This window comes from Marmota marmota, unplaced genomic scaffold, assembly GCF_001458135.2.
Source record: "Marmota marmota marmota unplaced genomic scaffold, marMar, whole genome shotgun sequence".
Taxonomy (NCBI): domain Eukaryota; kingdom Metazoa; phylum Chordata; class Mammalia; order Rodentia; family Sciuridae; genus Marmota; species Marmota marmota.
In genome coordinates this window covers 5,438,316-5,452,201 of record NW_025999926.1, presented here as the reverse complement: position 1 = coordinate 5,452,201, position 13,886 = coordinate 5,438,316, and the positions used below count along the sequence as shown (strand labels likewise).

The window sequence follows — 13,886 nt, the reverse complement described above, 5'->3', positions numbered from 1 at the left end:
TAGATATGCACTGAATGGAAGGGTCTATGGAGATAACAGTTCTCCAATTTCTCTTTAAAAGTATTTAAATAACAAAAAATAAATAAAAATATAAACAAAGTATTTTAAAAACTATACTTTTAACAAAATCTAATGCTCGTCATAAGTAGCAAATATCATTTTAAAGCTACATCAATAATCCTGTATACGAGGATTGAATTACATACTATAACCCAAATAAGTACAGTGAAGAAAATTTCTTTGAATAATAAGGAATCACAGCTCTGCACCTTGAATTCTTAAAAAATGAACAACTTGAATTTCATTTTCTGAGACTGCATAGAATCTGGAAATTACTACACCAAGATGGAATTGAGAAGAGAGGAACACTGTTGGAAATCACTGCAGAGAAAGCAACTTCCCACATGCTGTGATTCTCAAAGTGGAGTCCACAGAACCCCGGTGGGGAAGAGGGGGAACTGAGACCCATTCAGGGCTCTGTTAGGTCCGAACCATTTTCTTAAAAATGTTCCATGGCATTAATTGTTTCCTCTCATGCTCAGAAGAGTGCCCGCGTGTCATGCGGAGACTGCATGACACCTGATGGCACTAGGTCTCTAACACTCAGTGGGCCAAGTTCATGTATTTTCAGAGATTAACATGGTTTCTCTCTTTTCCTCTCCTTGCTTTTGCTATCTTTGGTTATACCTGATATATTAGCCAAAAAAAAAAAAAAAATCACTATTTTAAAAACCTGATATTTTCCTTTGTGTGTACATGGAAAGATAACAAAAAACAAGTTTATTTAGTTGGTTTTTTCAGCAGTAACTTTTTTTTTTTTTTTTTTTTTTTTTTNAGAGGTGTGCACCACTGTGCCCAACTGTACCTCTAGACTTCATAATAGTTCAGATTATTTTGGAATTCACCAATATTTTACTTAAAAACTAAACTTATTTAAATTGTATCTTCTTAAGTTTAAGAATGGATTTCTGGCTTTAGAAAGGAGGGTTAATCTTTGCTTTCTTGTTCCCAGCTCTTTCACCAGAAAGAGGTAACACAACACATGGGAGGGTCCTGTGATTCCCAGGGTGGAGGCCTCTACTCCAGAAAGTGGCTAGACCATAGATAAAAGCCAACACGGGAGGAAGTGGAGTCTGTAATTCACCTTTCTGGATCTTATGCAACAGAAGCCTTCATGGATTTCAACCGAGTCTAAATAAAAGGGAACCAAATGGGCTGGGGGTGTGGCTCAGTGGCAGAGCGCTTGCCTAGCATGTGTGAGGCACTGGGTTCGATCCTCAGCACCACATAAAAATAAATAAAATAAAGGAGTTCTGCCCATCTACAACTACAAGAAATTTAAAAAGAAAAAAAAAAAAAGGTGAAACCAAATGATCTCAAAGTATGTGCTAGATGTGAGCCATGAACTTCCCACCGACAGAACTGTGGCCTGCCTGACGCACAGCCTCACACCTGGCTGGCCCTCCCATATGGCTCACAGTGACTGGTCTGCTCTGATGGGACAGAAGCAGCAGTGGTGACTGGTGACACTGGGAGTGCCCCCTGCATTCCTCAGCGCCCCACCCTCCTGGGCAGAGCTGACCTTTTAGACTGTCACCCTTGAGAGCACTTGTCAAAGTCCTGACAAAAGGAAAGCACGCAAGGCTCTTCTGCTCGTGACCCAGGCATGGCTGACGGCAGAGGCACCCACACGGTCTGCAGCGGCCTTTTCCCCCTACACGGAAACATACTGAAGAACGACCAGCAGACGATGACCACTCACACTTGGGTCTTTGGCACATACTTTCACAAAAACTAGCAAAGTGACTGGATCACCTTAAGGAAAACAAATGACAAAATCTGTGGCTCATGATACGTTGGAGCTTTTGAGCAGAAATTAGGATTTTGGAAAATCTGTGAAGACCAACATGAGCTTGGCAGCTTTCCAACATGCAAAGGCATTTCTGATGACACTGGCGGTGGCAGTAATGATTTTAAGTTTTCATGCTGCACGATGAATTATTTCTGTTTGGAGGATCTGCGTAACCAGTCAATGAATCAAGACTTTCCAAATGAACCCTGTGCGACACACCAGTGGGTTTTCATTTAACGGCACACGAAAGGCTCACTGTATAACTTCAGATTCCACATGGCCACCAATCTCTTAAAAAATGACCATTTTTCAAGTTTTGGTGAAGCATCAAAGCAAAATATTCACAAAACCACCGGAGATGGCTATTACAATGTTCCCGCCTTTCCCACCACAAACCTGTGTGAGGCTGAATTTTCTTTAAATACTTCACCGAGGACAACATGTCCCACCAGATGTAGACGTGATAAACTAGTTGTTACACAAATGTGAAGACTGCCATTTCTGCCAAACAACTTTTGATTTGGAAAATATCATGCTTTTTCATAAAAATATGGCATTTATGTTAACACAGTCAATTCATTATTTTTTTTAATTAAGTTTTTGTGTTCCTTTTGTGGAACCTGGGATCAAATGCAGGGCCTTGTACCCACATGCTAGGCAAGTGCTCTACCACCTACTACAGACTAGAAAATATTTTTAAAATGTTAATTTCAAATATGATATAGATAAATAGATTGACTGATAGATTGATCCATAGATAGAACCCATATTTTAAAAGGCTCTGTGGGATCATCAATAATTTTTAGGAGTGTAAAAAGAGTTCTGAGATCAAAATGCTTGCACAATGCTGTTGTCTAGCATCCCCAATGCATGGAAGCATTCTAAGTAAAGGAAAAATGGAATGGACAGAAGGCTAAATGGACATTACTTACAGCAAAAAGGCCTCATTGATGGCTTCAAAGAGCTCGGGCCAGAGGACCTCCTGAGGACCTTGGCCATGGTAGGTGAGCAGGGCCTCCACCAGGGGTTGACAATCAGGCAGAGTAACAAGAGGGACACAGATGCGTGACAGGGACATCAAACGCTCAGGAGCCATCCTGTGGAAGAAGTAGAATAGGAAATACCCAAATCTGAGAGCCACAAATATTAAAAAGGTCTAAAATCCTGATGTGAAGAGATGGATGGCAGGCCCCTGTGCTGGCCTAACAGGGAAGACCTCATAATCAGGACTCCAGGAAGGAGCCCTTGGGCTGCCATCCTGTTTCAGTGTCACCAAGACTTTACCTGGGACCACATCTATGGTCCCCTCCAGCTCACCAGGCTCGAAGGGGACCCCAAGTTCCTGTTCCAAGTGTCCTTCCCAACGCTGCCTCCATGGACTGGCCCTGAACCCTCCCTCCATCCTGGTCCTGGCCAGATGACCACCTGTGCCTGGCTACGCAGCTGTCTCCTGTCTCCCTGCTTCTGCCCTTCCTCCCACTGCTTATCATTAGAAGGTTCCAGCAGCTCTCCAAAACTTCAGACCACGTGACCGTCTGCTCCAGGCCTTGCAGCGGCCTGTCCCCACTCACTTGGTGAACAAGTGAAGTCTCTTGCGGGCCACACTGCTTCCTGTGACGGGCCTCCTTCTGTTCCATGGGCTCCACCTCCTTCCACTCTTCCCCATGTCTAAAGCTGCTCTGAATGCTGAGCAAGGCCCGCTGCTCAGCCTGCCTGTGAGCACAGCCAGCGCCCTCGCTGCTGGGAGGTCTAGATTCAACCCGGCCTTGGCAGTCTTCCCTGGCACGCCCTCCACGCACTGGCCATCCTGTGTGGCAATCTGAATTGAAATTAAATAAAACAAAACATCCAGTGCCTCCAAGGTACTTGGCACCTTTCAAGTGCTCGCAGGGTACGTGAGGCCAGCGGATCCAGGATTGGACAGTGCACCTCACAGGCATAGATGAAACAGCAGACAGCACCGCTGGCCCTCAGAGCTGCAGGTCCCTCTCACCTACACAGGGGTGCTCCACTAAGCTACATCCCAACCCATTTTGTTTTTGAGACAGGGTCTTGCTAAGTTGCCCAGGCTGTCTTTGAAATTGGTTATCCTTCTGCCTCAGCTTCCCGAGTCACTGGGATTACAGGTATGCGTCACTGTGCCCCGTAACTCTCGTTCCCTTTTATAACTAAGTTTTTACTCTTATCAAATTTAGAGATGCAACTAAATCATCTGTCAAACAGTTCTTGGAAATTATGGAAAACAGGCATCTCACTCCCTCATCTCTGGGTAACCATTTCCAACCCTCACTCCTCACGTGTCCCACCTCAGTGGGACAGCCACCAGACGACACAGAGAAAAGAACCCAGGATGCTGCCACTGGGGACACAGGCAGACACACACAGCCAATGTGGAGCATAATCGGCCCGGCCTGCCACCTCTCCTGATCAGTCATTAACTGTTTGTACAGGGCCAATTCCACTTTGCTGTGTATCTGTACTGAAATGAATACACAGAAAGCTGACGGTTCTGTGTAGACCAGACTGCCACATGGCAGTTAAATGGGTGAACCAGACCTATATGACTCAAATACAAAAATCTCAAAAAATAATAATGAATGAAGAAAGCAAGCTGCAGAAAGATAAGCACAAGGTGACGTTACTCTTGTAAAAGCCTTGAGATACCCCAAACAACACATCTAAGTGTCCCCAACATGGCCGGAGGAGTCTCCACCCACTTCTGAGGCATGTCTAATCCTGGGAACGGGAAGAAAAAAGAAGATGGGGCAAAGACACTTTGACTTTAATTGAAACATTTTATTTTCTTAAAAATATCAATTATACTTATTACTAAAATGTTCGCATTGTAAGATTTGGACAATGGGTACAACACAGATTTTCTGTATGTCAAAGTATCTCACAATTAAATGTTTAAAAACTAAAATACAAGGTTACCAGGTAAAATATGAAAATGAAAAGAGACAATTTGTAATAAAGGAGCTAATTCCCACCTCATGTTCTTATCCCCAAAATAGCAAAGCAGTGTATGAAAACCTAATCATCTGTAATCAGCCTTAGATTGCTTAATATTTCCCCCGTCTCTGGAGTACTTTTTCCCTTTATTTATATCTTTCTGAGCTCTTCCCACTATTTATTTGGTTATATTGGTCTCTGAAGAGTTAGAGTTATTTGTGCTTTTCATTTTATCAGTCAAATCAATGGAACAATTTCTCAGGTGTGTTCAAATGAAGAATCTGAGTACTTGCATGTAAACATACTAAAGGCAAAAAATCAAAACATCTTACTAGTTAACAGAATATTGTTCTGATCTACCCAGTAAAAGGAAACTGAGAGCATCATTGCTAAATCAATTGCGCCACGTAAATTTAACCAAATATGAGTCCAACAAATCACGAGGAACTGCCGCCTTGCGTGGTTTTGCACTCTGCGGTAGCTTGTTCCCACAAAGCTCCATATTTGGGACATGTGCACCAAGAGATGGCACAAAACAGAAGTGGGACCGTCACGGTTATTCCAAGCATGCCAGGAACCAGGAGGCTGGGTATTCTTACACATAGCCCATGAACTGTGGCCTGTGAACTTGTTCACCTGATTTGGGTGAACACCAGAATCAGACCCAACTCCAGATGCACTTCTGAGAGGCTGTCAGGGTGACAGGATTAACTGCCAAACTCTTCAATGGGTTCCTCAACTGAACAACTGGTTCCTGTCGTGGGGATCAAACTGCAGAGAGAGAAATGTGGGCTTCTATACCAGCCACCAACCAGTTATTGGTTTTTTGGAAATAGCAAGCACCTGTTCCAGGTCCAAACTCCCCTAACCACCACTAGGAGAGTGGGCTAGGCACTGCTGGCTGATACGTTCGTGATGGCTGAAAAGTGTCCATCGGTGCCAGACTGCGCCTCATAATTATCTCTTTGTTGAAGACGCCTGCTTTTCAGAAGCACATGGACAAATTCCTTGGCATGAAGCTAGGTCCAGGGAAGGAGGTCTGTGCTGGCACCTCTGTCAGCCAACAGCAGCACGGGGGAAATGGTGATTAGGTTATTCCCAGTGAATGCAAATCTGTGATGTAATCAGAATTCCTAACTGGATTTACTAAGACCAGGCTGAGTCTGTGCTAGCAGAACATCTCCCAACATGAATTTACCCTATGAATCAGCCTCCTTTTATCAGAGAAGACATTCAGCATTTGTTTTTTTGGGATTGGCTAATTTCATTTAGCTAACTTCACGTATTCTCCAACTCCATCCATTTACCTGCAAATGCCATGATTTTATTCTCTTTTATTGCTGAGTAATATTCTGTTGGGTATATATACCACATTTTCTTTATCCATTCATCTACTGAAGGACACTTAGGTTGGTTCCACAGTTTTGCTACTGTGAATTGTGCTGCAATAAACATTGATGTGGCTGTGTGTCGCGACCCCTCGCCAGCCAGGGAAACACGACACAGGATTCTTCTTTCAACAGTTTATTCAGGCCTTCAGTCATGTATCATCTTCTAGCGCCCGCCCCCGGCACACCCAAGCACAGCTTAATAAAGCCCCCCGCATCCCAATCCTAAGCCGCCACGTGGATCTCTCTCATAGGGTGGTAAGGGATTGCGCGCCAACTCTCCATAAAAGGAGTTGTTTATCACAGGCCACAGTGGAAGCCGGCGCCATCTTCTAATGGCGGCCACGGTCTATAAGAATGGCTTACCACAGCTGTGTCCCTGTAGTATGCTGTTTTTAAATCCTTTGGGTATAGAGGAGAGGGATAGCTAGATCAAAAGGTGGTTGCATTCCCAATTTTCCAAGGAATCTCCATACTGCTTTCCAGATTGGCTGCACCAATTTGCAGTCCAACCAGCAGTGTATAAGCATGCCTTTTCCCCCACATCCCCACCAACACTTATTGTTGTTTGTATTCTTAATAGCTGCATTCTGACTGGAGTGAGATGAAATCTTAGAGTAGTTTTGATTGGCATTTCTCTAATTGCTAAAGATGTTGAACATTTTTTCATATATTTGTTGGTTGATGGTACATCACCTTCTGAGATGTGTCTGTTCATTTCCATGGCCCATTTATTGATTGGGTTATTTGTTTTTTGGGGCTTAGCTTTTTGAGTTCTTTATATACCCTAGAGATTAGTGTTCTATCTTATGTGCAAGTGGTAAAGATTTGTTACCAAGATGTAGGCTCTCTATTCACCTTACTGATTGTTTCTTTTGCTGAGAAGAAACTTTTAGTTTGAATCCATCCCACTTATTAATTCTTGATTTTAATTCTTACACTACAAGAGTCTTATTAAGGAAATTGGGGCCTAATTCGATATGACAGAGATTTGGGCCTACTTTTACTTCTATTAGACCCAAGGTCTCTAGTTTAATTCATAGGTTCTGGATCTACTTTGAGTTGAGATTTGTGCCTGGTGAGAGATAGGGGTTTAATTTCATTTTGTTGCATATGGATTCCCAGTTTTCCCAGCACCATTTGTTGAAGAGGCTATCTTTTCTCAAAGTTATGCTTTAGGTGCCTTTGTCTAATTAATATAACTATTATTATGTGGGTTAGTCTCTGTGTCCTCTATTCTGTACCAATGGTCTACTTGTCTATTTTGGTGCCAATACCATGCTGTTTTTGTTACTATTGCTCTGTAGGATGGTTTAAGATCTGGTATAATGATACCACCTGTTTCACTCTTCCTGCTGATTGCTTTAGCTATTCTGGGTCTCTTATTTTTGCAGATGAATTTCATGACTGCTTTTTCTATTTCTATGAGGTATGTCATTGGGATTTTGATTGGAATTGCACTAAATCTGTATAGTGCTTTTGGGAGTACGGTCATTTTGACAATATTAATTCTGCCTATCCAAGAATAAAGGAGATCTTTCCATCTTCTAAAAATCTTCTTTAATTTCTTTCTTTAGGGTTCTGTAGTTTTTGTTGTAGAGGTCTTTCTCCTCTTTTGTTAGGTTGATTCCCAAGTATTTAGAAAAATTTTGGGGGGGGCTTCTGTAAATGGGGTAGTTTTCCTCATTTCTTTTTCAGAGGATTTGTCACTGATATACAGAAATGCCTTTGATTTATGAGTGTTGATTTTGTATCCTGCTATTTTGCTGAATTCATTTACGAGTTCTAGAAGTTTTCTGGTGAAATTTTTGGGTCTTCTAGGTATTGAATCATATGGTTGGCAAATAGTGCTAATTTGAGTTCTTCTTTTCCTATCTGTACCCCTTTAATTTCTTTCATCTGTCTAATTGCTCTGGCCAGTGTTTCAAGAACTACATTAAATATAAGTGGTGAAAGAGGGCATCCCTGTCTTGGTCTAGTTTTTAGAGGGAATGCTTTCAATTTTTCTCCATTTAGAATGATATTGGCCTAGGGCTTAGCCTAGATAGCTTTTACAATGTTGAGATATGTTGCTGTTATTCCTAGTTTTTCAATGTTTTGAACATAAAGGGGTGCTGTATTTTGTCAAATGCTTTTTCTGCATTTATTGAGATGATCATAAGATTCTTATCTTTAAGTCTATTGATGTGATGAATTGCATTTATTGATTTCCATATGTTGAACCAAATTTGCAACCCTGGGATGAACTCCACTTGATCATGGTGCACTATCTTTTTGATATGTTTTTGTATTTGATTTGGCAGCATTTTATTGAGAATTTTTGCATCTGTGTTCATTAGAGATACTGGTCTGAAGTTTTCTTTCTTTGATGTGTCTTTGCCTGGTTTTGGAATCAAGGTGATATTGGCCTCATAGAGTGAGTTTAGAAGTTCTCTGTCTTTTACTATTTCCTGAAATAAATCGAAGAGTACTGATATTAGTTCTTCTTTAAAGGTATTGTAGAACTTGGCTGGGTATCCATCTGGTCCTGGGCTTTACTTGGTTGGTAGACTTCTGATGGCATCTTCCATTTCATCTCTTGAAATTGATCTGTTTAAATTGTGTATATCATCCTGATTCAATTTGGGCAAATCATATGACTCTAGAAATTTGTCAATGCCTTCAATATTTTCTATTTTACTGGAGTACAGGTTTTCAAAATAATTTCTAATTATCTTCTGCATTTCTGTAGTGTCTGTTGTAATATTTCCTTTTTCATCACATACGTTAGTAACTTGAGTTTTCTCTGTCCTTCTCTTCATTAGCATGGCTAAGGGTTTGTCATTTTATTTATGTTTTCAAAGAACCAATTTTTTGTTTTGTCAATTTTTTCTATTGTTTCTTTTGTTTCAATTTCATTGATTTCAGCTCCGATTTTAATTATTTCCTGTCTTCTACTGCTTTTGGTGTTGATTTGTTCTTATTTTTCTAGAGCTTTGAGATGTAGTGTTAAGTCATTTATTTGTTGACTTTTTCTTCTTTTAAGGAATGAACTCCATGCAATGAACTTTCCTCTTAGTACGGCCTTCATAGTGTCCCAGAGATTTTGATACACTGTATCTACGTTCACATTCACCTCTAAGAATTTTTTCATCTCCTCCTTGATGTCTTTTGCAACCCATTGTTCATTCAGTAGCATATTATTTAGTCTCCAGGTGTTGGAGCAGCTTTTATTTCTTATTTTATCATTTATTTCTAATTTCACTCCATTATGATCTCATAGAATGCAGGGTAATGTCTCTACTTTTTTATATTTGCTAAGAGTTGCTTTGTGGCATAATATATGATCTATTTTAGAGAAGGATTATATGCTGCTGAGAAGAAAGTATATTTGTTCATTGAAGGATGAAATATTCTATATATCAGGTAAGTCTAAGTTATTAATTGTATTATTGAGTTCTATAGTTTCTTTGTTCAGCTTTTGTTTGGGTGATCTATCCAGTGAAAGAGATGTGTTAAAGTCACCCAGCATTATTGTTTCGTGGTCTATTTGACTCTTGAACTTGAGAGAAGTTTGTTTGATGGACATTTATATGCTCCATTGTTTGGGGCATATAAATTTATTCGTGTTACTTCATGTTGATGTATGTATGGTTCCCTTAAGCAGTATGAAATATCCTCCTTTATCCCTTTTGATTAACTTTGGCTTGAAGTCTGCTTTATTTGATATGAGGATGGAGAGCCCTGCTTACTTCTGCAGTTCATGTGAGTAGTATGACTTTTCCCAACCTTTCACCTTGAGTCTGTGGATGTTTCTTCCTATGAGATGAGTCTCTTGGAGGTAGCATATTGTTCGGTCTTTTTATTTTTTTTAATTCAATCTTCCAGTATATGTCTTTTGATTAGTGAGTTTAGGCTGTTAACATTCAGGTTTATTATTGAGACATGATTTGTATTCACAGCCATTTTTGTTAATTTTTGTTATTTAACTTGACTTGGTTTCTCTTTTGATTAGTTTTTCATTTCGTGTAATATCTCCCTTTGCCGATTTTCATTGTCATTTTTCAATTCCTCTTCATGGAATATTTTGCAGAGGATGTTCTATAGTGCAGGTTTTTGAGTTGTAAATTTTTTAAACTTTTCTTTATCATGGAAGATTTTAATTTTATCATCAAGTCTAAAGCTTCATTTTGCTGGATATAAGATTCTTGGTTTGTAGCCATTTTTTTTTTTTTTCCGAGCTTGATATATGTTGTTCCAGGATCTTCTAGCTTTCAGGGTCTGGGTTGAAAAATCTGCATATAATCTAATTGGTTTCCCCCTATATGTAATGAGTCCTTTCTCTCGTGGATTTTAATATTCTGTACTTATTCTCTATTTTAGGCATTTTCATTATAATGTGCCTTGCTGTGGATCTGTGACTTTGTACATTTGGCATCCTGTAAGCCTCCTGAATTTTGTTTTCCAATTCATTCTTCATGTTTGGAAAATTTTCTGATATTATTTCATTGACTAGATTGCTCATTCCTTTGGTTTGGAACTCTATGCCTTCCTCTATCCCAATAACTCTTAAATTTGGTCTTTTAATGTTATCCCATATTTCGTGATTGTTCTGCTCCTGGTTTCTTACCATTTTCACTGTGTGGTCTACATTCTTTTCAAGATTATATATTTGTCTTCATTGTCTGAGGTCCTGTCTTCTGTTGGCGATGTTTTCAAATTGAACTTTTAATTTGGCTTACTGTTTCTTTCATTCAAAGGATTTCTTTTTTTTTTTTTTTTTACAACTTATATCTCCCTACTGAAGTAATTTTTTGCTTACTATGTTTGTTTATGTAGCTCTTTGTCAAATTGATGATTTGCTGCCTGTATTTTCTCTCTTATATCATCCTTTAATTCACAGAACATTTGAATTATATACATCCTGAACTGGGGTGAAGGACAATGTTAACAGATCCCAATATAAACAATATACACCATAAAAACAAATATTTGCTATTAAGATGTTTATAGTGGGGTCACAATGTACAGAAACAGTGAATTAAATTATTATCTACAATATACTCAGTAGGTTTGTAAAAGGGTTTACAGTTTCTGGCAGTGGACCCGGGGTGAGGAGCACAATGATATGCCGAGGAGGTAGGAAGTGAGGATATAGAGTTATTATATCTTAGGAAGTGTGAACGAGATATCTAAAGAGGAAGATTAGGAGAAGGAGAGGGAGAGGAAGTTATTTGGTATACACAGAGTTCATAAAACAAAAACACATATATATATTAAGAAAAGAAAAAAGGTTAGAATAATAGAAGTTGGTGGGGGAAAAAAGAAAAAAGAATATACAACACAGCTGTAATATATTATTCAGACGTCCCAGTTCTCAAAATTCTAATTCATGCAAAGTAGTTGGTTTCACATATATTGGGGATATGAGGGTGGGAGAATAGAAAGGGAGAGAGAAAAAAAAATCTTGAAGGAAGAAACAGGGATTGTTTTGGTTGGAGATCAGTATCTTTCCTGCTTCTCTTCTCATCCAATAGGTGGGGTCATCTGTTGTTAGCTGGTATCTCTGCTGTCAGGATGGTGAAGATAACCAGGGTGTCACTATGCTGGGGTAGCAGCTGCTGGGGAGAGGGGAAGTTAGAAATGGGGTACCTGGCCATCCAGAGTTCCAACCTGAGCAATGTACCCACTGAAGATGGTGATGAAGGTGACCCAAGATGGAGGCTCCTGCTTTCAGCCATGGGGTGTCAGGTTGGGTGGGGGAAGTTGGGAGATGGCGTTGGACAATGAGTTCAGAGATGAGCTCTATGGCATGCAGCGTGTGGCTGTTGGCTGACTTCAGAGCTTGTGTGAGGTTCTCGGGTGCAGGAAGGCCACTGTGTGTAGTGAACTATCTCCACTGCCGCAGAGTCCTAAGATGGAGGCGACTGGGGAGCCCCACGTTGGTAGATGGGGGTCTACACAGGAGTGGCGGCTGGAATACCTGCTTGTGGGAAGCTTCCAGGTGTCCTGCACGGGAGCAGTGTCCGTAATTTCTGCTCAGGTGGGTGGCCGAAAGTACTGAAGCTGATGGTCCTGTTGGGGTAACTGGTAGTCCTGTGTGGGCGAGTAATTGGGAGACCTACTCTGACGCTGAGGCCTGGTGCCCAGTATGGGCATGGTGTACTCTCACTACTTGGGTCCCAGGTCACGGAGCGACGCCGAATGCTGCCTACCTCTGGCCTGCTATCTTGGATTTCCTCCATGTCTTTTTCTTTATCTCAAAGAATTTTAGAATTCAACAAGATACATTTTTTCCAAGTACTTTTCTAAACGTGCTGAGGCTATACACAGTTTTCAGGGAAATGCAAGGTCTTCTTGGAGTTCTTTTTCATGTATCAAAAGCCTGAACTTTAAAAGCAACTCGATGCCCATTCTTTGTGAGTGCTTTGATGAGCTTTTAAAGTCTTATTTTTAAGAGCTAAAATGAGGAAGTTCTGTTGCCATCCATAAAAGAACTTGCACCCCTAAAAGTCTGTGACGGACTCAGCCTCGAGTCCACAGTTCTCTATTGAACTGTGAAGTCAGCCAAGCTCATTCTTATGTCTCGAGGAGAAACTGACTTCATGACATCAGGTGGCAAAATGGCACTGTGATGACACCTAAAAGACAGCTGCCAAGCATGGGGAGCCACTGCGATTGTCCTCATTACTAGTTAGGACAGAGGTGAGGATACTCCATAACTTTCTCTCACATATCTGAAGCTATTGGTACATTTTTAATATTTACAAGTCAAAAAGGCTACGTCAGAGTCCACCAGCAGGCAGGCTACTATGCTTAACTCTGGGGCATTCCTGTCCATTTGTGCAGTGGAGAGTTATCATGTTTTTCCTTTCACTAGCATAAAGGTACAAGCAGCCAAATATCCCCCAAATTTAAACATTATCAACAATGCCGTGCTGTCTTTCTGTGCACCCCTCCTCAAGGGGTGGGTGTATGTATATATGTATGTGTGTATATACATATGTTTTTTTAATTTTTTTTTTTTACTTTTTGCTACTTGAATATTTGAAGTCCATTTCAAAAGATCCAAAAAGCCTTTAGAAAATATAGAAATTGATCTCATAACTTCAGACACACAGACCATCAAAGGAACAAAAAATCTGGGAGTCAATTTAATTTTTTTTTTGCATTATTTTTAGAGGCCTGATAAATGGTCTTGTCATTGCATTTTAAATAGAGTTTCACTTGCCACCAAGTAAAATCAACAATTTAATGACAGAATGTTTAAATTCTCTCTTGTTCTTTGCAACAAACTGTCTGGGAGGAGGACCTTAGGGTCCCTGTGAGCACTGCCAGTGGCCCGTGTACTCCTGTGGCCTGTGGCAGCCAGGATGGAGGCTGTGACATGACACTGGGGGAGGCAGGTGCCCTGGATTCCGTGTGGCACTCGCTGGAGAGCTGCTCTGGCCACAAGGTAGCTGGAATGCCCAGGGCAACCGGCCTGAAGGAAGCTGCACCCTGCGACTGTGTCCAGGCCCTGGCAAGCTATAGGCCAAAGGAGGAGCTGCGAGGGCCGCATCCTGAATCCACAGAGGGCTGCCCGTGGTCTGCTGCGTCTGGTAGCCCCAATACTACCTCAGTTTATAGGAGCCTTTTAAGTACTTCTAGTACCTATACTGACCACAGGAAGAAAGGATGGAGACAACTCTGCCTTATTCCTGACCTCAGAGGGA

The 13,886-nt window shown here is 40.8% G+C and overlaps 1 protein-coding gene across 4 annotated transcripts in view; it reads right to left on the bottom strand.

Annotated features, from left to right (window-relative positions):
* Positions 1 to 13,886, bottom strand: part of Fancc (FA complementation group C) — a 167,725-nt gene that overhangs the window by 36,345 nt on the left and 117,494 nt on the right. For all 4 annotated transcript variants that reach the window (XM_048800343.1, XM_048800342.1, XM_048800341.1 and 1 more), the window contains one exon: positions 2,785 to 2,949. In XM_048800343.1, the coding sequence (XP_048656300.1) occupies positions 2,785 to 2,949 (165 nt within the window). The remainder of the gene's footprint in view (positions 1 to 2,784; positions 2,950 to 13,886) is intronic.